The sequence below is a fragment of the Andrographis paniculata genome, unplaced genomic scaffold, assembly GCF_009805555.1.
Source record: "Andrographis paniculata isolate CXL003 unplaced genomic scaffold, ASM980555v1 Contig64END, whole genome shotgun sequence".
NCBI lineage: Eukaryota > Viridiplantae > Streptophyta > Magnoliopsida > Lamiales > Acanthaceae > Andrographis > Andrographis paniculata.
This window is the reverse complement of record NW_026137600.1, coordinates 1,223,056-1,250,896: the sequence shown is the minus strand read 5'-3', so window position 1 is coordinate 1,250,896 and position 27,841 is coordinate 1,223,056. Positions and strand designations below refer to the sequence as shown.

The window sequence follows — 27,841 nt, the reverse complement described above, 5'->3', positions numbered from 1 at the left end:
TTTTTTCTAATTAAAAATGAAAGGTATGCTCTTTTTGTAAAAAAAAAAAGTAAACATATTTCTAAAAAAATTAATATATTATATGCATTCATTATTTTTATATTGCTTATACAATTTTCTATACCTAATATAAAAAAATATATTTTTAAACAATTTTACTAAACAAACACATCCTTAATTTAAATGATAAATTAGGGTGCTGAAATGGGATAATTAACACCAGAGTGATTATCCTATTCAGAACATCAAGGGTGTGTTTGTTCGGGGGATTGGATTAGATTTCTACTATTCATCCCATTTTTTCCCCCAAAAACATCAAATCAAATACCTAATTTTTATTTTTTATATTATACTAAAAATCAATTTTACATTCAAAACATCACATCAACACCTATTTATATCACATCATACAACTACTCAAATTCAAAATTTTTACTATTCAAATCTCAACTCAAAATCCAAACCCCCAAACAAACACACCCAATATAATTTAAAGGCACATACTACAATATGTACCTGCTGCCTATTTTATTTTATTATGAACTATATCTGCCGCAGCTGCAATGTGCTAATAAACAACGCATAATATTATTATTGATAATACATTATTTATATTAATATAATGCAAATATAATACAAAAACACATGATATAATTTCACAAAACACATGCAATAATAGATTTTAGCACCTGATATAGTATTATACAATATACGGTGTAATTATGAACAAATAACGCATGTCTTTATTACAAAATGCACATACTGTTTATAATAAAAGAATATAATATTTTTATATTTTATGCGTGCCTAACATTGTGCAACAACTTCCCAATAATAATCAAAACATTATAAGAATAGATCTAACGGATTACGTTCTAATTTATAAACGTCGATACTAACCGGATTTCAAAGCTTGAGAAATTGCTCGAATCGTTGAAGGCGTGGTTCTACAACAACCCCCGATGAGTTTGGCACCGGCGTCTCGCCATTTTGTCACAAGCACAACAAAATCTCCATCATCAAAGCACATCGATGGCTGCCAACACAAATATATTTTCCCATTCAAGATGGGCGCGGAAAAAAATCTAAAAATTCGGTTACAAAAGTACAACTAACCACCCATCTCTTAGCAATGCCATCCCAAATCTCTCCACTATTGGGGTACACGACAATTGTCTTATTTGTAAACTGCAAAAAGAATATATATACCAATAACACATGAGATATAAATCGACAAGACAAAGTATATATTAATATAATAAATACAATATATGAACAGACCCATACTATAATTGATCTCAGCACACAAACTATATTAACCCATCAAATATACTCCACCCGTCCAAAATACTCGTCCCAATTTTTCTTTTTCGACACTTAACTCATATTTGATAACTTTTTAATAAATTTATCACAATTCCCATTTTTACTTCGTGCCTAGATACAGTGGGAGTATAAAATAACACATATTAACAATCTATATAGGTGTTAGTTAGCATGTGTTGTTAAACTATATTCGAATAGGACTAATTAGAACCCTAATCCAAACGAAATTCGAATAATTAAATTTCATTACCTCCTTGAATATATGGATAAGGTTTAGAACAAAATGGGGTGGAGCACAGTTTATCCCAACTGCACATACTCTGCTGCTTTGATTGATCACATTAAGGCATTCCTCGAAGCTCTCCCCCGAGGGAGTATTTGCACCGTCGACTGAACTGAAACAAATCCACGACGGAATCTGAGAGTCTTCTTCATCTAGAAGCTCAACAATAGCCTGAAACAGTGCCAAGATCAGCCACATTGTCTAAGCTAAATCGAATGAGATGAAATCATTGAAATGGACTGGTTTTGGAGGTCTTGTTTGCAGACCTGAGTCTCTAATTTGTTTGGAATCGTCTCGAATGCTAGAAAATCGGGCTGTGCTTGCAAGAGAATTTGCAGCCTGCGGCGATGGAAGTCTTTCAGCTTCACGAGATTCACATTGGTTCCATAATCCCCACTGCAGAGATGAGAATTATGAAATTGAAATGCAATGGTAAGATTCAATTTCTTCTCAATAACATGTAAATGGTAAAAAATTGACTAAACAAACAGATTATCAAAGGAAGGTTATATATATAATATACGGACCGGTATTCAGATCCATCTGCTAGATATGCACCGTAGCTGCCAATGGAGGCAGCAACCAGAGGTATGTTGTGATCATGGCTTGATTTAGCCTTTATTGAGTTCCAAAACTTGTCGCGAACTTCAATGGCGATTTCGACACTTTTTTTAAGCAGTGATTCTGCTTCTTCAATAGACAGTCCCTTCGATTGAAATCCAGGCAGAGTTGCCTGTTCGAAGGGATAACAGTAACATTTGAAATGCGTAATTCAACATCTAATGAATTTTTTAGGTTTCGGAAGATGCAATTAACCTGATACGATGACGTTAAAATTACATCTGCGCCAGATTCAAGGAACTCCAAATGCACCTGAATTGAATTTACCGAAAAGGACGAGGATGAGTGTTCCGACCGCCATTAGAGAGGAATCGAAAGCATAAACTGAATTGAAAACTGAAAGTGAATCGAAAGCATAAACTGCAAATGCTTACACGCTTGATTAGGTCGGGATCTCTGAGGAGGCAAAGAGCGCTCCAAAGAGGATCGTTAATGGAGGCGCCGTGACTCTCGAGCTGGGTGGCGAAACCGCCGTCGACGACGGCGCAACCGCCGGAGCTTCTGATGAGATTTTCCAACACATTTCCAGTTTCCACTCCCATAACTAATGAATGAACGAAATAGAAACAAAAATTTGGGGGTGAAATTTGAAAATGAGGGATTGAAAAGGGTTGGAGTTGGTGAAGAACTGGATGGAGCTGAGGGAAAATGGAATGGCGTACGGTACAAGTGAAGAATGAACTTGGACGGATTCCTGGTTCTTGTTAGTTGGCGTACACTCTGACTCTCCACGTTTTCTTCGACTTCCCCCCAACGACAATTTCAATTCTGGACGCGTATATCGACCGTGTTTATTTATTTATATTTATAGTTTGTTTTTTGTTTAATGTTTTCATTTCACTTTTTTTTTTTTTTTTTTTTATATAAAAAACTCTCAGGGTGTGTGTGTTTGTTAGGAGGTTTGGTTTTTGAGGTAGATTTGAATAGTAAATATTTTAAATTTGAATAGTTTTATGATGTGATATAAATAGTTGATGATGTGATGTTTCGAATGTAAAATTGATTTTCAGTATAATATAAAAAATGAAAAATATGTGTTTGATTTGATGTTTTGGGAAAAAAAATTTAGATGAATAGTATAAATCCAATTCAATCTCCCAAATAAACAGACCCCTAGGTTTTGTTTCTTTACGTGAATTTGGGAAAATTTGAGTTTGGATTTGATTTTTATCTGAATTTTGAGTTTGAGTTTCAATTTTGATATTTCTTTTGTATTTATGTTTGATTGGAAGTTTCGAAAGTTTTGATATGAATGATTTGATGAGTAAAAAATATAATAATATAAATACGTATTAATTTGTATAATTTAATTATAATTTTATATTATATTTACATATATATATATTTAAGTTTTTATTTATCTGTATTATAATAAAATTAATTTTTCTACAAAATATTTTATTAAATTATACATATTATAAAAAATTTATATTTATATTTATAATTTAAATAAATAAAAAAAAGGATAGCTCTATGCAATGGCCAGAGCTTGTCGGGTACAACTATTGTTGGCTCAGTTTGGCGTCTAAACCCAGGTCAACAGTAATTCCACAGTAATTTTGGCCAAAATATTACTTTATCAGTCCCAAATAAATTTTGTCTGTCCATATAACTTGTGTTTTTCTTTTTTTGGAAATATGATCATCCCCTTCCATCATACTTTAAATTTTAAATTTTATAATTTTTTTTATCTTAATTAAACTATTTACTTATCTTAATCTATAATTATTTTTACTAATATACTTTTTAATTAACTACTAATTATACTTTACCTAAATTCTCGTATCTACAGTAATAGACTCAAAATATATGGGACGTAGTAATAATAATAATAATAATAATAAGAAGAAAACTTGCAAAAGTCAGGATAAAAGTGTTTAATGGAAAATAATAATATTAACAAATAATGGCAAAATAATAATAATAATAATAATAAGAATGATGAGTAAGTTTGTCGATCAAAGATGGAGTATAATTTTATTAATAAAAACGATGAAAACTGCAATTAAAGAGGAATAATTAAATTTGTATAAGTTGGAAAAACAAACAATTCAAAAACAAGAAAATTAAAAATAAATCTAATTTGTTAGACTGTTTCGAATTAAACACAAATTTTGTTCGTATTTCGAAACAAAATAGATAAAATAAAATTGAAATATTACGCCATTGATCACCTCAAATGTAAAATCTATATATTCTCCCAAAACAATTTGAAATATATATATATAAATTTAAAAAAAAATTAAAAATGCTATTCCTAGATAAATATTACGTGCAATATTGTGGCTATAAATTGAATGTAAGATATGAAATTATATATATATATATACCAATATAATAAAATAAGTATAAATTTAAATGTAAGATATGAAATATATATATATATATATATTTAGGGTGTGGTGGTTTGGGGGTTTGGATTTTGGATTTGGATTTGAATAGTAAAAATTTTAAATTTGAATAGTTGTATGATGTAATATAAATAAGAATTGATGCGATGTTTTGAATGTAAAATTAATTTTAAGTATAATATAAAAAATAAAAAATAAATATTTGATTTAATATTTTTAGAGAAAAAATTTTGTGAGAACAGTAGAAATCCCACAAAATCTCTCCAACAAACGCACCCTTAATAAACTAAAATAAGTATATTACTTTATTTGATTTTGTTTATTAGCCACAAGAATTCCAACATTCTTGGATCACCACTCCGACCATTTCATATATATATATACATTTCAAGAAGAAATACTCGTTTTATCTTATCTTATTTTATTTTATTTTTTATTTTTTATATTTACTTTTTGTTTTTTACTTTTTATCAGTCTTGCAGACAATAGAATAAAATAACAACGTTTACAAGAGCGGTGTTCCATTTCCATGGAAGCCGCTCTATCTCCGGACATAGTTTTAATATTATTGTCCAGATATTCGATTAGTTGTTAGAATATATTTTTGTAAAATATATAAATTATTGTAATAATATCCTATCATATCATAGAGGGAATATAATTCCTCCGTACATAATTTTTTCTCCTTAATTTTTAGTTTTAGTTTTTTTTTCCATTCTTTTTAATTTTGTTGTTACTTTCACCAGAATTTAAATATTTTATTTAAATTCTGGTGACTACAAGGACAAGAAGAAGAAATAATTAGAAAAAGGAGAGGAAGAGGAAAAGATGGCCGTAAAGAGTCGTTGTACTTCCTCTTCCCCTCCGCAAAATGATCAATGGTTTAAGGGCAAATTGATCGGTTCGGGATCGTTCGGTAACGTTAATCTCGCCATCGACAGTGTCACCGGAGCGCTTTTTGCGGCGAAATCTGCCAAATCGGAAGCCGGAATCTCCTCCCTCGAGCACGAGGCCGACATTCTTTCGAACCTCGATTCTCCGTACATCGTCAAATTCATCGGGAAAGACGTACCCGTATCGAAAACCGGTAACGGCGCCGACTACAACGTTTTCTTCGAGTACATGGCCGGAGGAAGCTTGTCCGACGTCGTGCAAAACTTCGGCGGAATGCTCGACGAGAGGCTTATCCGTCTCTACACTCGCGGGATCCTCCGAGGCCTCGAGTACCTCCACGGAAACGGGATCGTACATTGCGACATCAAGTGCAAGAACGTGCTCGTCGCGGCGTCCGGCGCCGTAAAATTGGCCGATTTCGGATGCGCCACGAGGCTAACATCCGACGCGTCGAAAATGCCGTCGTCCTTGTCGAAGCCTCGCGACGCCGGAACCGGGGGGACCCCTCTTTGGATGGCCCCCGAGGTTTTGAGGAACGAAACGATCGATTTTTCCGCGGATATTTGGTCGGTGGGATGCGCCGTCGTCGAAATGGCGACAGGAAGGCCCCCTTGGGGGGGCGACGAGGCGAATCCGACGGCTGCGATGATCAAGATCGCGAAAGGGAACAACGTCCCCGATTTCCCGCGGAATTTTTCGCCCGAAGGATTGGATTTTTTGTCGAAATGTCTCGAAAGGGATCCGCGGAGCCGATGGACGTGCCGGAAGCTTCTCGACCATCCGTTTCTCGCCGAGAAAAAAATTACGAATGCGTTGGACGACGCAAGATCGCCGACGAGCGTTTTGAACGGTCCGGATTACGACGACGACGGAGAAGAAGAAGATGAGTTTTTGAAGAGAATAGAGGCAGTTAGAGGGAGGTGTGTTATGGAGATGAAAGGAGTTGTGAAATGCGGAGAAATTGCGACGGAATTTGATGATAAGTGTAATGAGGGTTGGGTCACTGTAAGAAGCCATACTTGAGAATGGAGATGGTGATAGATACACACAAAATAGATACATACATACATACATATATATATATATATGTACATACATGGATAGAGCAGGTTTTTGTTCATGTTTGTACAGCACACAAGATTTAGACATGTTATTTGTTTATTTATTAGGGTATCGAATTAAATCTGTACGTTCTAAGTTGTTTAATTTGCTGTGTGTGTGTAATGACTCTACTGACTCGATCGACTGAATTAATCGTTGATTTGTGTAAGGACGATTTAAAGAAATAATATTATTAGTGACGCGAGATTTAAAGAAATAATATTTAATTAGTTAATTATTATTATTATTATTATTTTATAATTAACAATATTTATAATTTTAAAATAAATTTGATATATATGAACAAAAAAATTTAAATTTGTATTTAAATTTTAAAAATTATATCGTAATAAAAAATACATGTAATATGAATATCACTTTGTAAAAGAATAAAAAATTTTACTCCCTTCATCTCACATACCTTGTCTCTGATTTCGTCTGTCTCACATAATTTGTCCTTTCTATATTTGAAAATATAATTATGTATTTTATTCACATTTTAAATTTTAAATTTTATAATTTTCTAATTAGATTATTTACTTATCTTAATTTTAATCTTAATTTATAATTATTTTTACTAAATAATAATTATTTTTACTAATACATTTCTTAATTACCAATTAATTATATTTTACCTAAATTCTCGTATCTACACTAATAATCCCAAAATATCTTGGACGGAGAGAGTATAATACAAGTAAATAAAAAATATTTTTTTATTTATTTATAATTACCATAAACTAATTTTATAATAGATGTAGAGTTTTAAATATAGATAAAAGTATTTATTTTAAAAAAAATAAAAATTAATAAAATTGTCAAAAAAATAATAAATAAAAAATACTCCCTCCGTCTCATATGCTGTGTCTGCTACACTGTAGACACCGTATTTTTTAAGGGGTATAATTAATAGATAATTAAAAATGTATTAATAAAAATAATTATTCTATAATATAAATAATTATAAATTAAGATTAAAATAATTAATTAGTTTAATTAAAATTTAAAAATATACATTAAAAAGTTTAAAATGAGATTAAAGTGTGTAATCATTTTCCAAAAAATAAAAGTGATATGAAATGTGGGACGAACAGAAACAACAACATGGACATAGTACCTAGGACGGAGGGAGTAGTATATATATATATATATGACTGTTATTATTTGAATATTAAAATACAATATTATTACATTAGTATATTATTTATATTAATATAATTCATGTTTATATTTATATCGGACATACTATTTGTGAGTTAACCGGATGGTTTATTTCTTTTATTTTCTATTAATTAAGTTAACATAATTTATTTTTATTATTATTATTTTAGTGTTTCAAATTATTAAATAATGATGTTATTGATTCTATTATTTGCGTGGATAAAAATTGTGATTTTTTTTTTTTTTTTTCATAAACGATTTGAATTTAATTGTGTGCGCATGCTATGTGCATATTTATAGAAAATTTAAGGATTAAGATGCAAATTTTGGACAAAAGAAAAAAGTGTAAATTTTCAACAAGTTAAATTATTTAATTATTACATGAAGAATAATTAAGATATGCGCATATGTTTATATTTTAATTTAAAGATTGATCAAAAATTATTTTCGATCTCATTATATATATCATAATTATCATAAAATAAATCCATATAAATCGGAAAAAAAAAAAAAAAAAATCAATGAAAAGTACGAAAAAGCAAAAGTCATTTATAAAATCAACAAAAAAAAGTCCTTAAATATCCTAATGATTATTCACTTTAATCATATTTTAAAATAATTATATTATACTCTCTCAGTCCCACATAATTTGTCATTTTCTTTTTTTTTTGAAATATGATTATCCACTTTAATCACATTTTAAATTTAAATTTTATAATTTTTTTAATCTTAATTAAACTATTTATTTATCTTTATCTTAATTTATAATTATTTTTATTAAATAATAATTATATTTACTAATACATTTTTTAATTACCTACTAATTATACTTTACCTAAATTATCATATATACGCTATAGGCCCAAAATATGTGGGACTGATGGAGTATAATTTTATCAAACGTTATTTTTTTTAGTTAAACTATATATCATCACAATTCTATTTACATAATTTATATAAAAGATCTATTTCATGAAATTAAATGGCTCTTGGTGCATCCATGTTTTTTATTGTTGGGCTTTTATTGCCTTTGGGCCTTGGCCCGTACATTATAGTTTTTTCGTTCACTTTCTATTATTTTAAAGTATATTTATACTCCCTCCGTCCCAAAAAAAAGTATCCATTTGTTTTTTGCACGTAATTTTAGAAATATTAATATTATATTGGGATATAATAGGAATAAAGTAGAAATGACTAAAATAACCTTGTTAGTATGTGTGATATAAAGGTAATGACATTTGTGTAATATATTGTAAGTTCTAAGGGTATTTGTAATGTTAGGTAGATAGTACATTTACTAAAAAAAAAAAATGGATACTTTATTATGAGACCGACTAAAATGAAAAAATAGATACTTTGTTATGGGACGGAGGAAGTACGATTTTTTAATAATTGTATTTTTGTTATGAATTAACTAATTTACCATTTATGATAATGCAAAGATTAAACGTTGTAAATAAATTAAAGATTAAAAAAATAAAATTTGCCTTTAAAAAAGTGAAATAAGACAATAACTATAAAACGTCTCGAATTAAAAAAATAAAAATAAAAGGTGTATTTCTCCGGTCCAATTTTGGGCCGGATTACAGTACAAACAGGGCTAGAGTGGTTTAGGGGGGTGGGGTGGACCCTGACAGCCTGTAAGCGGCTTTTTTTTTTTTTTTTTTTTTCTTTTTGATTTTTTAAAATTATAAATATAAAAAAAAAATTATAATAATTATTATTTAATAAAATATATATAATATATATTATTTTGTAGATAATAATATTTTTATAATGTAAACAAATAAAAATTTAAAAATGTATATGCAAGTATATTGTAAATTTATAATTAAATTATACAAATTTATATTATTATATTTATTACCATAAACATCAAAACTCTCCAAATTCAACTAAAACCTAAAGACAAAAAAAATACATAAATTCAAATTCACTTTAAAATTCAAATAAAAATTAGTATATATTTAAATATTTAATATATATGATTAAAAATTTAAATATATGTTTAAATATTTAAAAATTATATTGCAATTAAAAAATATATGCAATATGGATATCATTTTGTAGAGAATAAAATCTTTTATAATTAAGTAAATAAAAAAATATTTTCATTTATTTATAATTAACATAAATCAATTTTATAAAAGATAGTAATTTTAAATATAGATAAAAATATTTATTTTTTTTAAAAAAAGTATAAATAAAGGAGTTTTGAATGGGTCTTACGTCATTTATGATGTTGTATGTTACGTAGTTAATTAAGTTAATTTATATTTGTTAAATATATTTTGATAAATTTTTTTACCAAAAATTGAAAAAAAATTTAATTATTATGAGACATAAAAATAAAAATAGCGTCAATTATGATGGCACGGAAAAAATATTAATTTATGGTCGAAGAGAATATTATATTGTGGATATATTTATTTATCTTGGTTGTAATAGGGTGGGTAGGTTGGGGGAGGTGTCGTGGCTTCCGAGACAGTTGTTGTTCTGTAGCATAAGTTGAAAATTATTGAGTGATGGGCTTAACAGGTAGGTAGGCCCACATTACATTAGAGGAATATTTAAGGTGTGTTTGTTTGAAGGATTTTGGTGGATTTCCACTATTCATCCAATTTTTTCCCCCCAAAAACATCAAATCAAACACTTATTTTTCATTTTTTATATTATACTAAAAATCAATTTTACATTCAAAACATCACATCAAATCCTATTTATATCACATCATACAATTATTCATACGACTTGCGCACTTTTCGAATAACGTTGCAAATTCTAAAGTTATTAATATATAGATAAATTATTTAATATTATTATATTTTAATAAAAATATATAAAATATTTCGTATTTTATTTATTGCATAAAAATTTATTGTGTTATACTCCCTCCGTCTCTTAATTATGTATCTGTTTGTTTTCTGCACAAAGTTTTAAAGATATTAGTATTATATTATAGTGTCGTACGAATGCAGTAAAAAATACTAAAATAACCTTATTAATATTGTTTGATATAAAGGTAATTACATTTGTGTAATATATTATAAGTTGTAAATGTATTTTTAATATTAGTAAAAAATACAGTTACTAAATAATGAAATGGATACTTTGTTATGAGACGGATCAAAATAGAAAAATTGATATATTGTTAAGGTACGGAGGGAATATTAAAATTTGTACAAAAGACTCTCTTTGTCCAAAACTAATATTTTAATGTAAAAATGAATATAACTCTGTAAGTTTTATACAAATAAAATATGTAAATAGATTAAATAATCTATTTTTTAATAAAATAAATAAATAAATAAATAAATGATTAATTTTTTATTTTATAAATTTTTTAGGAAAAACTATTACCTATTTTTACAAAAATTATAAAAATAAAGAATTGATAAATTATTGCTTTATTTTATTAAAAAGAAAAGACTATTTAATATATTTACATATTTTATTTGTATAAAACTTGCATAATTTAGATCTATATTTACAATCAAATATCAATTTTAGACGAAGATAGTACTTTATGCAAAGTTTAATACTCCCTCCGTCTCAATACAACAGTCTTGTTTACTATTTTTGTTCTTCCCAAATCAATAGTCTTATTTCCATAAATAATCATATCACCATAAAACTATCCCATTTTTTTTTTTTTATTATACAATTGCTACTTCTTTTTACACTAAGAGTGTGTTTGTTTGGAGGATTGGATTTAAATCCAACTATTCATCCAATTTTTTCCCCCAAAAAACATCAAATCAAACACCTATTTTTTATTTTTTTGTACTATACTAAATATTAATTTTACATTCAAAACATCACATCAATAATACATACTTATATCACATCATACAACTATTTAAATTCAAAATTTTTACTATTCAAATCCCAATCTAAAATCCAAACCCCCAAACAAACACACCTTAATACACTCGCAAAGGCAAAAAAGTCTTTTATCCATACTTTTTACTCACTACCAATATAATATTAATATTCCTTAAATCATGTGTCCAACCTAATTAAGACTATATTGATGGGACGGAGGAAGTATAGCACAAGGAGATTTCAAGTAATAAATAAAATATAAGATATTTTCTACGTTTTTACTAAGAAAGGGTATATATAATTTACCCTAAATATATATATATATATGATGAAATAGATCGAGAGATATATATACCAAAAATATTAGTAATATATATTGTATATATATATATACTCCCTCCGTCCCGAAAACTAAGTATCCATTTATTTTTTGCACGTAGTTTTAGAAATATTAGTATTATATTGGGATATAGTAGGAATAAAGTAGAAATGACTAAAATAACCTTATTAGTATGTGTAATATAAAAATAATGGCATTTGTGTAATATATTGTAAGTTGTAAGGGTATTTGTAATGTTAGATAGAAAGTACAGTTACTACAAAAGAAAATGAATACTTTGTTATAGGACGTGCTAAAATGAAAAAATGAATACTTTGTTATGGAACGGAGGGAGTATATCATATCAAAAAAGTTATAAATTTATATCGAAAATTTTAGTACAATGATTGTACAAAAATAATTGTTGTGGTGTATTTAAATAGTATCTTGAATGTAATATTTTATAATATATAATTTATTAAAAACTTATAAAGTTCTATAGAAAAAAATAAATAAATAAATAACTTCAAATTAAAGTAAACAAAGCGTCGGTATCCATATATATATCCTACAGATTGCCTATCAATGTCATACTAAAAATTTGCAGTATAGAGACCTTCGTCCAAACAAAAAATAATTATTTTGTAATTTTCGATTAATTATATACACAAAATATTTATTTTATTTATACTTATAAAGCAAAAAATTAAAATTATTTTATATATTTTTTACTAATTAATAAAATATTATTATTTTTTAATTTATTACGAGTAAGCTGATACATTATGTTAGAATCAGAGAGTACTTATTTGTATAAATTTTATTAAATCAAATTAAAATGTATAGATCATGTAATTTATATGTATATATATATATTATCATCGACTATTATTTTAATAATTTTTATTAAACTGTGTAAAAATAAACAATTACGTTGAGTGGACAAAAATAATACGATTAAAAATATTACTAAATTACACAAAATCTATTTATAATTTCATGAAATTGCGCTAAATCCTCTATACTTTTAAAACTGCGTCAAATTCGCTTATGGTTTCATAAATTACGTGTCTAATCCCCTCGGCGGTCTTTATTTAATGGTATTTGACATATATGCGTCCAAACTGCGAATAAATGTTTTAATCTCAATTTCTAAATCCGTAAAATTACAAATATATTTATTTTTTTAATATTTAACATAAAAAAAAAATATATACTCAAAAATAATTATTTTTTTCAAGTTTTAATAGTTTATATCTACTATTTTTTAAGGTTAAAATATAAGAAAAATAAATATATTTGTAATTTTAGGGATTTAGAACTTAAGATTTTACAATTTATTCCTAGTTTTGGTGCATTTAGTCCAAATACCTTTAAATAAGGACTCTTGAATGTGTTAGACGTAGAGTTTATGAAACCACGAGGGAGTTTGATACAATTTTAAAAGTATGAAGAATTTGACACAATTTCATGATACACAGGTGAATTTTGTGTAATTTAGCCTAAAAATATTGAATTTATATATATATATATATATGGACAATTTTAAATATTTTTCTCCATATTTAGGAATATCGATCAACTATTGGACCATCATCTTCATGTTCATCTTTTATGGGGACTGTGCCTTCATGCCTTCTTTATCTACATATAATTATTTATTTTTTATATTATTATTATAGCTATTTATTTATATGTGTAATATAATTAATATTTATTACGAGTGCAATATAATAATATATCTTTTGTTCAAATACATGAACTGACTGAATTGGCTTCAATCACTACCCATGCATAATATTTATTATGAAATAATTAAAAATGGCTTTTACATTTTTTTAAAAAAATTTATTAAGAGTTATTTTTCTGCTTTATAATAAGAAAATTGAATAAATAATAATAATAATAATAATAATAATAATAATAATAATAATAATAATAATAATAATAAATTTTCTGCTTCTAAATTTTAAAAATAATAATTATCTCTTTAGTTTATATATATATATATATAAGTTTGGTCTTATACAAGTGGATCTACTATCTAAATAATTTATTTTTTACCCATGCGAAACCATATAATATAGTAATAAATTAGAGAATAAAAAAATCATTTTCATAACATTTATTTAAAAAAAAAAAGTTATTGAACAATTAAATACCCACTTAATAAATATTCTTCCGTCCAAAAAGATTTGTCTTATTTTTTCATTTTCGTCTGTCCCAAAACAATTGTCTTATTTCCTTATTTAGTAGTCATGGTCTCTACTTTATAACAAAATTATTTTTATTTTTCCATACTACCCCTAATTATTATTCTAACATACTCTTTAAAATCCTTCAAAAAATTAAGGACATTTTAGTCATTTATATTCTACTTTATACCAACTTTTAATTAAATACTATTATTTCTTAATTCCCATGTCAACTCTCAATAAGAAGACGGAGGAAATATTATTATATAATATTTAAATTTGCATACATTATAATCGTCAGTTAAAATATATTTACATATAGTATAAAATAATTAAGTCTAGAATATCTTTAACTCAAACACACAAAAATATGCATATATATATATATGGGGACCATATTTTCATTTTTATTTTCATTTTTTTTTTTTTTTGTGATATCGACCAATCACCAATTTTCATATATGAATTGATTTTTTATAAGATATTAATAATTTATAATTCCAGTTATAATCAAAAAGCAAAAAGTTGTTAGAGATGCAATTTATAAACAAATGTCTAATTCTAAAATAGAGCTTTATTTGGTCATTCTAAAACTAATGAAATTTAAGAAAAAATAATGAGAACACAAAAAAAATAAATAACTATGTGACAGTTTATGACTTTTGGATACTACATTGCAAAGTGTTTTTATAAAATATAGTATTATTTTTATTATAAAATATTACTGTCATTAAAATGATCTACGCTGGGGTGCTGTCAAGCCAGAAATTTTATTATAAAATACGCAGACGCGTGTTAAAAAGTAAGAATACATGGATATTTATAGTTAAATCTATGTCAATAATATCCAAATCCTATATCTAAAATTTAGAATATAACATTTAAATTATATCCCTAAATTTTAGGATATAATTAAATTTCATATCTCAACAATTAAATTAAAATATTATCTATACAAAAATTCAAATTAAAATTTTAATATCTAATCAAAACCAAATACACCCAAAATCTTTTGGGCACGAGTAGAGAGAATTAAACATAAGACAAAATTTAGCAAGAAAAAAAGAGTAAAAAAAAAAAATTAAAAACGAGTATATGGAAATAAAAGTATAAAATTTGGATTTGTTTACTTACTATTTAAGTTTGCGATATAATTTTTACATGAATACGATAATTACATCGATAATATAAAAAATAATATTTTTTATTAAATAATTAATTTTTTATGAAATAATAAAATATACAATTATTTATATTATGTGAATATGTAAATATATTATATTATTTCCATAGGACTTTAAGAGTCATATTTACTTTTTGCATATTGATATTTGAATATTAATTATTATATAAAAAAATTATATAAATATAAGGATGTTTTTAATATTAAGTAGAACAAGACAAAAAGTAAATATAATTCTTAAAGGCGTACGAATGAAGTGTATTTTTATTACTCCCTCCGTCCCACTTAATTTGTCCCTCTTTCTATTACCGTTTGTCCCACATAATTTGTTATTTTTTTGGAAATATAATTATACCTTTTAATCACTTTTTAAATTCCTAATTTATAATTTTTTTTATTTTAATTAAACTATTTAGTTATTTTAGTCTTAATTTATAATTATTTTTATTAAATTATTTTATTAATATATTTTTTAATTATTTACTAATTACAAAATATCTAAAAAGTTATATCTAAGTAAAATAGAACAATTTAAATTGAACGGAAATAGTAATATTTATTGTGAATTGTATCAGTAAAAAGTATTAGGTAAATAAACCTGGATCTTCTATTAACTCTTATTATTTCAGGATTTTTTTATAAAGGAAGTATAATAATTTAATTTTTTTTTTTTTTTAAAAAAAGTTATTACATTATGTGTTTACCTTTCACTTTAATTAATATATATTAATTATTTAAAAATAGGTCAATTATATAAATTATTATTGTCCTACATATGCATATATAGTAATGGCAAACCAAGAAACCAACTCCTGTAGATATATGTTCTCACTCCTTCCTTAATTATGGGAATTAATTAATGCCCACGTATTTCATTATTATTATTTTTTAGATGGATAAAATAGACCTGTCAAAAATGGGTTAGCGGACGGATTGATCCACAACCCACCATAATTCGTAAATAAATAGGTTATTTGCGGGTCAATCCGTGACGGGGCGGATCAAAATTTCATCAATTCAATTCAACCCAGTAGCGGGTGGCGAGCTAAACGGGTTAGCCCACGGGCTTTTTAAAAATATTAATATTATAAATAATTTCGTAATTAATATTTAAAATAGTTAAAAATACTTTTATTGTAGAATTTTAATAATAAATATTTTAAAATAAATAACTAATATAAAAATATTCAATTCTAAATATTATTAGTAAGTGTATTTAAAAAAATTAATAATAAGAAATATTTTACAAATAAATCATAATTAATTTTACATAAAATTAAAATATATTATGATATTAATATTTGAATACTTTTATTATAATTTTCTAATATGACAGTAAAAAATAATTAAAAAATACTTCATTCGTCCAATTGAAAAGTTATCATTTTTCATTTTCGTCAATCCCAAAACAAGATTACCATTTTCTAATTTAGTAATTGTACTAGCTACCTAACATAATAAATACCCTTCTAACTTACATTATATTGCACAAATGTCATTACTTTTATATTACACAATACTAATAGGGGTATTTTCGTCTTTTTCACTACAACTCATTATAATACTAATATTAAAAAATCTACGTGCACAAAGTAAATGACAACCTTGTACCGGGACGGAGAGAGTACATTTAGATGATATGAGTGAATATTAATTATTATATTTACTTAGCCCGCGAGCTAACCGACTCTCAACCCACAACCCACAACTCACATGAGTTACGTATTTTAACGGGCTTACAAAATCACAATTCAACTCTCTTTAAAATTGAGACGGGGCAGGCCAACCCACGGGCTCAACCCATTTTTACAAGATAAAACAATGAAAAATGTTTTCACAAAACAAGACACGAATATTTTTCTACCTGTTTTGGAATTTACGGCTAATACGATAATTTTTTAATTAAAAAATAATATAAAAATTTTAAAAAGACAAAATTTATTTAATTCCAAATACAATATGCCCCAACAATTTGGCAGATAAAGTCAATACTCACTTTGTTTGGTTTTAATTGTAATTTTTTATTTGAATTTAAGTTTAAATAAGATTTTGATATTATATTTTTTGAGAAAAAAATATATATATACTTTTTTACTATTTCTGTCTGTTTCGCTCAAAAGTATCTATTTTTAATTTTAATAAAAGTAATCATAAACTAATATCAAAATATCTTTAACTTTTTTTTAAAAAAAATACCAACATATAATTACACGTACAATTACTTTATACATAAAGTCAAAAGAGCAAAAATGTCAAAAAATTTTTTACACATTTTCACTAATCAATATAATATTATTATTTTTTAATTTATTATAAAATTCAAAATGATACTTTCATCTAGGAAAAAAAGTATATTTTTATTGAAATTTTGTGAGCCATGTAATACTATTAGTTTTTATTTTGGAATCAAAATCAAATACATTAGTTTTATTTATTATTATTATTATTGAATTGTCTCTACCTCTTGTTTTGTCTAGTCCTTTTCAGGTAATTTATTTTGTATCAGAGCAAACACTTTTATCATGAAAGATTAGATTCTCCTACTCATTATTTTTATATTTTAAATTGAAGTATGGAAAATAATTTTGGAATTTTGATATTATAATAAAAATAAAAAGAATATTTTAGTGAAATTGTGTCAAATTTGCTTATGGTTTTTTATATTAAAACATCTTATATATTTTTATTAACCAATAAAATACTATTATTTTTTGGTAAAATTTAACAAATATACTTGTGATTTCACGAAATTGTACCAAATTCATCATATTTTCAAAATTGCGTCAAACTTTCTTATGATTTGATAAACTCTGCGTCTAATCCCAGACATCCTTATTTAACGATGTCTGATCATTATATGCTCAAACTGCGAATGAATTTTAAAATATCTATTTATAACCTTTAAAATTGGAAATATATTTATTCTTCTTATATTTAACCTCGAGGAAGAGTAAATCTACTCGAAAATAGTATTTTTCTCTCTAGCTCTAAAAATTTTTTAACTATTCTTTGAAGTTAAATATAAGAATAATTAATATATGGGTAAATTGTTCTTTTAGTCTCGTAACTGGACCCCCTTATCATTTTAATCTCGTAAACGGAGCATGTCGCAACTAATCCCATAAGTGAAATTTTTTTGCTGTTTTAGTCCTCCGGCGCCGGAGATGCCCGCGTGGCTCGCCGGAGGTGACGTGTTCATCAGGTGCCGCTGACCTGGCAGACACGTGGATTTTTTTATTTTTTATTTTATTTTTTTAATTTTTTTTAAAATTTATTTTTAATTTATTTTTAATTTTATTTGTATTTTTTTTATTTTTTTATTTGGTCCAATTAAAAAAATTAAAAATAAATGAAATAAATAAATAAATCCACGTGTCCGCCAGGTGTCGCTGACCTGGTGGGACACCTGGCGGACACGTCACTTCCGGCGAGTCACGCGGGCGTCTCCAGCGCCGGAGGACTAAAACAACGAAATTTTTTCACTTATGGGACTAGTTTGCGACATGCTCCACTTACAGGACTAAAATGATAAAGGGGTCCAGTTACGGAACTAAAAAAAACAATTTATCCTTAATATATTTGTAATTTTAAAGATTTAGATATAGAGATTCTGAAACTCATTCGCAGTTTAAACGTGTGTAAGTCAAACATCTTTAAATAAGGATAGATGAGGGCATTATATGCACAATATATGAAAACATAAGGGAGTCTGACTCGATTTCAAAAATATTGAAAATTTTGCGCAATTTCATGAAACTACTAGTGAATTTTGTAGAATTTTATTCTAGTTTTTAATCTACTACAAAATTTTTAAAATAATACTTTGAAGTAGTACGAAAAATGGTCTCATTTACTTTTTGTATATTGATTTTTTAATATTAATTATTATATCAAAACGCAATACAAAAATTAAGAAAAAATTGCAAAAATATTTCGATTAGTGTCTTATAATACTAATAAAATGACATTTGTACAAAAAAATTATACAAATATAATGATATTTTTAATGTTAAGTACAAGGACGCAAAAGGTTAACGTGACTTTTAAAGGCGGACGGAAGGAATATACTCCCATCAGTCCCATAACAAAGTATCCATTTTTCCATTTTAGTCTGTCTCATGACAAAATATTCATTTTATTTTTTAGTAACTGTACTATCTATCTAACATTACAAATGCCCTTACAACTTACAATATATTTCGCAAATGTCATTACCTTTATATCACACGTACTAATAAGGTTATTTTAGTCATTTTTACTTTATTCTTACTATATCTCAATCTAATACTAATATTTCTAAAATTACGTGCAAAAAACAAATGGGTATTTACTTACCGGACGAAATGGAGTATTTTTATATAAAACTCATTTTACATAAAAAAAAAAAATAGTGATAATGTCTTAATTTATGTAATGAAATAAACGAATAGATAAATAATGGCCTCGACATAGTTATATATTGGGATGGAATAATAAAGAAGGGAAGTACTTTTGGTAATTAAAAGTAATAATGTGTGGCCTTTATTCACCACCTACACTACGCTGATTTATTACAAACTCTACAAATGTCAATCACTCGTACATCCTAATTAACCCGATTTAATTCATTACTTTTAATTATTGTAAGATTAATAATTTAATTATTTCTATTATTAAAATAATTTGCTTATTTATTTATTACCACTTTGATCTACCATAATCAACTAATTGTTCGTACATACACCAATATGTTGTGTTACGTGTTGGATTCACTTTAAGTTATAGTAATCCCTCGTTCCCACATTGGATGTTTGGGTCACCGTAGACACAAAAATTTAAGATAAGTATAATTAATAGATAATTAAAAATATATTAGTGAAAATAATTATATATTAAAGTTAAAATAACTAATTAGTTTAATTAAAATTTAAAAAAATTAAATTAAAAAATTTAAATTGAAATTAAATTGTACAATTATCTTCCAAAAAAGAAAAGTAAAATAGGATGTGAGATGGACAGAAACGGCAATGTGGACATAGTAAGGGAGTATTATAATTAAGTTCGCAATTTATGAGTGTCCTATTTTTGTACCCCTCAATAACTAAATATATATATATATATATTATTGTGCTGATTAATTTGATTCAATTAATAAATATATATGAAAAGAAAGTAACAAAATATTAATATATTCTTTGTTATCTAAATTTATGTTTTTTTTTTGTTATTAAAAAATATTTCTTTTTTTTTAAAAAAAAATAAAAATATCACTTTTTACTTTTTCTCTACTATAAAAAATTAATAATAAAATCTATTTTTACTCATTTTTAAAAAAAATTTGTATCCGGTCAAAAAGACATAAGTTTTGATGACAAAAGAGGTAATATAGTTAGCAAAATATATTTTTGTTTTCGCAAAATATTTTGACTTTAGCACATTATAATTTGACTCAATTAATAAATATTTATAGAAAAAATAGAAAGTATTAATATAATATATATAGAAACACAACATATATTATCTCTATTGTAATGAATGTTAATTACTTCAGATTAATGTGCTACTATTTTGTGCAAATTGCTACTAGATATACGTTAATATGCTAATTTAATCAAATTAGTACATTGTTAACTTGACTTCGTCATTACCCTAATCGCGGCCATTTAGTAAATTTGACCTCATTAAACGTTATAAATAATTTTTTTAAAAAAAAAAAATCACACAAAAAATATCATCAATTATAAATAAATTAAAAATAAAACTTTCACAAACAAAAATATATCATCTATTTATATATATATTTTTAGTAACATAAAAATTTTTAGCCTTTATTCTTTAACTATATACGAGATAAACCTCAGCTTAGAGATGTCAAAGTGGGGCGGGTTAGCAAAAAATAAAAAAAGTGGGGCGAGTTAGCCCAGATCCGTCTTATGGAGCAGATTCGGGGTTAAAAATAATTTTCGAGGCGGATTGTGAATTTTAAATTTTAAATTCGGTAGGGTTCGGAGCGGGTGAATTTTACTAAAAACTCGTCCAACCTTGGACCCCGAACCTGAATCCTAATATTTTAATAATTATTAAAATTAATATATATTTATATAATATAAATTGTATTACATATTTATTTTAAAATTTTCAATATAAAAAAAAAGAAAAATATTAATTCATAAATCTAATTTGTCATCGCTTTTTCTTTTTTTTTCAATTCTCTTTACAATCGAGACTATTATCGTCACATCGCCTGCCAGTCGACCACCATCACTTTGGAGCACCGCCAATATTTGATTATTTTTATTTTTGGAACTAAAATTTTGCCTTGCCAATCGCCGACTGTCATAATTGCGGACCACCGTCAATATTTGATTATTTTTATTTTTTAAACTATTTTTTTTTGTACTTTAATACTCCTCCCGTCCCATAAAATTAGTTCAGTTTCTTTTGGGCACGCAATTTAAGAAATATTGTGTTAGGTAGTTAATTAGTTTGAATAATGGTTGTAATAAAATGTTATATTAAATATTTTTTATTTGAAAAAATGTTAAATTAAAAGTTAAAATATTTTTTATTAAATTTTTAAATATTGAATTTTTTATTTACTGATATTATTTAAAAATAATAATAATAATAATAATTGTATTTATTGTAAATCAATACATGCATTTAGATAAAAATATATATATATAATTTTAATAACTTAAATGTAATTTATACAATAAAAAATGTAATCAAAAAAATTATATAAACATTACATAAAATTTTTCGAATTTGATTGTTATTAGAGATAGTTCGTTATGACATACAAAATTTAATATATTACATTAATATATTTCAAATCAAACATCAAATTTTTATCATATATTAAATTAAAATTTAATTTTAAAATTAAATGAATATTTATTTGTATAATATTAAATATTTATTATTTTTATTATTCAAAATTTTAGTCCAACTCCTACATTTACAATTAACAAATAATAAAATTAAAGATATTAGTAAGTTAATAAACTATAGTTAAGTTTTTTTAATTAGAAGTATTAGTTATTAATTATTATTATTATAATAAGAAAGTAAACTAATTTCGTGGGATGAAGGGAGTACTTATTTTTTTTAAAATATTAAATTATTAATATAAATATAATAAAAAAAAACAAATTGGCGCTGAATCCGGATTTTCCGGGTCGGGGCGAGTCCTAGGACCGGGCTGAAACGGAGGGAGGTATGACGGACCCTAAAGCTTAATACTCCCTCAGTCGCATATAGTATTGGTGTATTATAAGACTATGTCTGTGAGTCTGTCTTTTTTTTTTAAGAATATAATATAAATTTATAATTAAATTATACAAAATATTATACATTTATATTATTATATTTATATTCATTAAATCAATAAACATAAAAACTTCTCAAACTCCAATCAAATTTAAATTCAAAAGAAACATAAAAATTCAAACTTATCTCAAAATTCAAATAATAACCAAACTCAAATCTAAATTTCTCCAAAACCTCATGAAGAAACACATCCTAAAAATAATTATAAATTGAAATGAAGATAATTCAATAATTTAATTAAAATTTAAAAGACGATTAAAATAACTAATTATATTTAATAAAAAAAACAAATTATATAGAAGAAATAAAAATAAAAGATAATGACAAATTATATAAAATAGGGAGAATATTTTTTAACAGAGCGGTCCCGGGACTTCCGAAGCCGTCCCGTTGACATCCACTGGAACCTAACAGACACGTACACACATTCTTACCAACTGTTCCCATATTCTTGCATTAACCATACCTTAGCTGCCACCCCTCTCTCATCCTATAAATCTCCCCCCAAATTTCTCACAATTTCAACCCTAATTAATTATAAACCCAATTCAATTTTTTTTAAAAATAATTATTTGATTAATTTACCCCTTCCAACAATGGCTAAATTAGGGTTTCCCTATCTCGTCAACAATCTGTTAAGATTCTCGCCGGTGCCGATAATTCTCGCCGTCACAATACGAGGAATATTCCACCCCGACGACGGAATATTCCTCTACAATCTCTGGAACAACTACCTCATCCAACTCACGCACGTGCAAGCCACGTGCTGCATCTTCTTCCTCGTCTACCTCTCGACGCTTCTCATAATCTCCCGCCGCCGCCGGACTGTCTACCTCGTCGACTACGCCCTGTTCAAACCTCCTCGGAGCTTCCGAGTCTCCTTCGCCGGATTCATGGAGCACGCGAAAATCGTGCTTTTCAACGAGCCTAAAAGCGTGCACTTCCAGATGAAGATTCTAGAAAGATCCGGCCTCGGAGAAGAAACGTGCCTCCCGCCGGCGATTCATTACATCCCGCCGGCGCCGGACATGGCCGCCGCCAGGGAAGAAGCTGAACTCGTAATCTTCTCGTGTATGGACGCGCTCTTCGAGAAAACTAATGTTAGGGCAAAGGATATCGACATTTTGGCCGTGAATTGCAGCCTCTTCTCCCCGACGCCGTCGCTGTCCGCCATGGTCGTCAATAAGTACAAAATGAGGTCCAACGTTAAAAGCTTCAACCTGTCGGGGATGGGCTGCTCCGCCAGCCTAATCGCCGTCGATTTGGCCGGAGATCTTCTCCAACAGTACCCAAATTCATACGCCGTCGTAATAAGCACAGAAATTCTTACCCCAAATTTATATATGGGTAAAGAACGGGCAATGCTCCTCCCCAACTGCCTCTTCCGCATGGGCGGCGCCGCCGTCCTCCTCTCCAACCGCGGCGGCGACCGCCGCCGCGCCAAGTACAAATTACAGCACATCGTCAGAACACACAGAGGCGCCGACGACAAATCGTACAGATGCGTTTCTCAGGAGGAGGATTCCGACGGGCACGTCGGAATAAAATTGAACATCGATTTGATGAGCATCGCCGGCGAGGCGCTGAAATCGAACATCGCCGCCGTGGGGCCGGTGGTGCTGCCGGCGACGGAGCAGTTGCTGTTTGTTTGGTTTTTAATTTTGAGGAAATTCAAAAACCCTAAATCGAAACCCTACATCCCCAATTTCAAAAAGGCGTTTGAGCATTTCTGCATCCACGCCGGCGGCCGGGCGGTGATCGACGAGCTGAAGAAGAATCTCCGGCTGACGGAGGATGACGTGGAGGCGTCGCGAATGGCGTTGCACAGGTTCGGCAATACGTCGTCGTCTTCGCTGTGGTATGAGCTGAGCTACATAGAGTCGAAGGGGAGGATGAGGAAGGGGGATAGGGTGTGGCAGATAGCGTTCGGGAGCGGGTTTAAGTGTAACAGCGCCGTCTGGAAGTGTAACAGGACGGTGGCGCCGTCGGACGACGGCGCGTGGGCGGATTGCATTGGTAGGTATCCGGTGAGGGTGCCGGAGGTGGTTAAGCTTTGAGTTTGTTCATTCATTTTAATTAATTTTAATTAGGTTTTAGGTTATGATTTATTGTCTTCTTATTATTATTATTATTATTATTATTGTTTTTTTTTTTTTTTTTGGTGTGTGTGGGGCTTACTATTTTTGGGTTTTTTTTTTTTCTTCTGGGAAAGAATGGAAGGGAGAAATAAATATGGAATATTTATTAGATTTGTTGTGGAATTAAATTTGTGAAGGTTTGGATGAGATTGAGACTGCAAATTAATTAATGCGTGTACTGTACTAGTGACTGCATTTTAATATATGCCTGATTTTTTTATTTTATTTTATTTTATTTTTTTAAATGTTGGATATCAATGAATTGTAAATATATTTTTGCTCATTTGATATTATTTATTTTTTTAAAAAATATTATATTAAATACACTTTTTTTTTACAAAACATCAAATCAAATATTAATTTTTTTAAAAAAAAAATTTCTAAAATTTCAAAAAACCTAAAAAATCTGTGTCTAAACAAAGTCATAATGTTTGGGTTTCTTTATTTGGGCTTTGGTTCTATTTTATACTCCCTCCGTCTCGTAACAAAGTATCTATTTTTTCATTTTAGTCCGTCTCATAACAAAGTATCTATTTCTTGTTTTAGTAACTGTATTATCTACCTAACATTACAAATACCCTTACAACTTACAATATATTACACAAATGCCATTATCTTTATATTAAACATACTAATAAGGTCATTTTGGTCACTTCTACTTTATTCCTACTATATCCCAATATAATACTAATATTTCTAAAACTACATGCAAAAGCAAATGGATACTTATTTCTGGGACGGAGGGAGTATTACATTAATTCTTTAGTTAAAGTATAATTAGTAAGCAATTAAGAAATGTTTTATTAAAAATAATTATTATATAGTAAAAATAATTATAAATTAAGATTAAGATAACTAAATAGTTTAATTAAGATTAAAAAAAATTAAATTTTAAATTTTAAAATATGATTAAAGTGTATAATTAATTTTCCAAAAAAAGAAAGGCCAAATTATGTGAGACGGACGAAAATAGAAAATATGGACAAATTATGTGGGACGGTGAAAGTATTTTTTATTATTAACTAAATTTATTATTTATATATAATTTATTTATAATTTTATTACTTTTATTTTAACTAACTTTTTATTTTTTGCATGCCCTACGGAGTTCAAATATACCTGTATAATTTTATGGAGGGAAGAAGTATTTAATCTAGATAGAAATTTTTTAAATTTTGAAATTTTAAAAATTATAAAAAATAATAAAAATTAGTTTTTGATTTTACATATCATGAAAATGAAAGAAAATATGATATAATCAAAATAAATAATGGCAAAAAAAATTAAATATATAAAGAGGGTCTTAATTTAAATGTAATATCTTATGAGGTTAAATTAATATTTTTCTTTTATGTTTATAAAATAAATGTAACTAATTTTGACGTACGAAAAAAATATATATATATATTTTTATAGAAAAATCAAACTTAAAGTAAACAAAGTGTTATATAAATATTTTTTTACTTAGTTCTAGCTAAATCCGTCACAATATTTTCTTTGAAAACAACATATTAAATATTTATATTTAAATTTTAGTTTGTGTTTGCTTTAATTTGTCATTATTCTCAATAATCACTTCTATTCACATTTAATAAGAAAAATATATATATATATTGACAAAATATTACTCTCTTTTTCCGTCTCATTTTTCATGTCCACCTTTCCATTTCTGTTCGTCCCACTTTTTTCTTTATTTGAAAAGAATTATACACTTTAATCCTACTTTAAAAAATTTAATTTATAATTTTTTCAATTTTAATTATACTAATAAGTTATCTTAACCTTAATTTATAATTACTTTTATTATATAATAATTATTTTTACTAATATATTTTTAATTATTTACTAATTATAAATCTCATAAATTCTCGTGTCTACAGTAAAACAGACAAAATATCCAGAACGAGGGGAGTACGTTAAATCTAAGGAATGGCAGATAACGGTAACAAACTTTTTAATCCTAATGAAGGGCCAGGATCATATCGTTTGATCCAACGGCTGCCAACATACGAGAGGAAATCGCCAGGTAGGCTTTATGGGCCGGATTGCCCAATCACTTGAGAGTGGGCCTCGGCCATTCAAGCCCAAGGCTTACAATTATTATTATTATTATTTTTTATTTTCAATGTATATTATTCATTAAAAAAATACTGTCACTGTCTCACATAATTAGTCTTATTTTTAATTTTTGTCACGTCTCATATAACTTGTCATTTTTTTTTAGAAATATGATTATCCACTTTAATTACATTTAAATTTTATAATTTTTTTTAATTTTAATTAAACTATTTATTCTCTTAATTTTAATCTATAATTATTTTTAGTAAATAATTATTATTTCTATTAATAAACTTTTTAATTACCTACTCATTATATTTTACCTAAATTCCTGTATCTACGAGAATAGACCCAGAATATATGGGACCGAGAGAGTATTATGTATAATTTTATTCTTTATTTTTATATAAAATAAACAAATTTGACAACAATGAAATAAATCCTACGGCAACAAAGAACTACAGTTAGAATTTTTCTTATACAAATATCTACAAAGGCCAAAGCTGTAGTCTGTCTACGCCAATGCGGACACAAAAAATTTAGATATAATAAATTAGTAAGTAATTAAAAAGATTATTAATTAAAATAATTAAAAATAAGTAAATAATTTAATTAATATTTTAAAAATTATTAAATATAAAATATAAAATATATAATCATATTTCAGAAAATAAAAAAATAATTTATGTAGGATAAATTGAAAATAATAATAATAATAATAATAATAATAATGAACATTTTACGTGACTAATGTATCGTTACTTTGTCTACTTACCTAATTAATTTTTCTTAATAACTCTTTAACAAATTTCTCATAATAATATAATTTTACCTTTTACTTACTATATTTTTATATTAATTTCTTAATCTCTTACAGCATAACAACATAAAAAGTCTATGTCGGAAAAATCATACTTGAAAGTGATATTTTCTAAAGAGAAAATAAGTGAATGAAAAAATAAAAATACATTTACAAAAAAAAAAAAAAAAATACTATTTTCATCCCACATAATTTGTCTCTATTTTTTATTTTCATCAGTCCATATAATTTGTTCTTTTTCTTTTATAAATTGAT

At 26.6% G+C, this 27,841-nt stretch overlaps 3 protein-coding genes across 3 annotated transcripts; 2 read left to right on the top strand and 1 right to left on the bottom strand.

Moving 5' to 3' along the window:
* Positions 1-663: 663 nt before the first annotated feature.
* On the bottom strand, positions 664-2,991 carry LOC127261777 (homocysteine S-methyltransferase 1). The gene is made up of 7 exons (XM_051290175.1): positions 2,605-2,991; positions 2,426-2,482; positions 2,137-2,342; positions 1,876-2,005; positions 1,577-1,780; positions 1,117-1,188; positions 664-1,036 (listed from the first exon to the last, which is right to left on the bottom strand). The coding sequence occupies exons 1-7, from the start codon at positions 2,770-2,772 to the stop codon at positions 896-898; spliced, it is 978 nt and encodes a 325-aa protein (XP_051146132.1). The 5' UTR covers positions 2,773-2,991; the 3' UTR covers positions 664-895.
* A 2,418-nt stretch (positions 2,992-5,409) lies between these two features.
* On the top strand, positions 5,410-6,498 carry LOC127261673 (mitogen-activated protein kinase kinase kinase 18-like). The gene has a single exon (XM_051289968.1). It carries the CDS (start codon positions 5,410-5,412, stop codon positions 6,496-6,498), a length of 1,089 nt encoding a protein of 362 aa, XP_051145925.1.
* A 3,764-nt stretch (positions 6,499-10,262) lies between these two features.
* LOC127261671 (3-ketoacyl-CoA synthase 6-like) lies at positions 10,263-24,750 on the top strand. The gene is made up of 2 exons (XM_051289967.1): positions 10,263-10,275; positions 23,042-24,750. Exons 1-2 carry the CDS (start codon positions 10,263-10,265, stop codon positions 24,625-24,627), a joined length of 1,599 nt encoding a protein of 532 aa, XP_051145924.1. The 3' UTR covers positions 24,628-24,750.
* Positions 24,751-27,841: the final 3,091 nt, after the last annotated feature.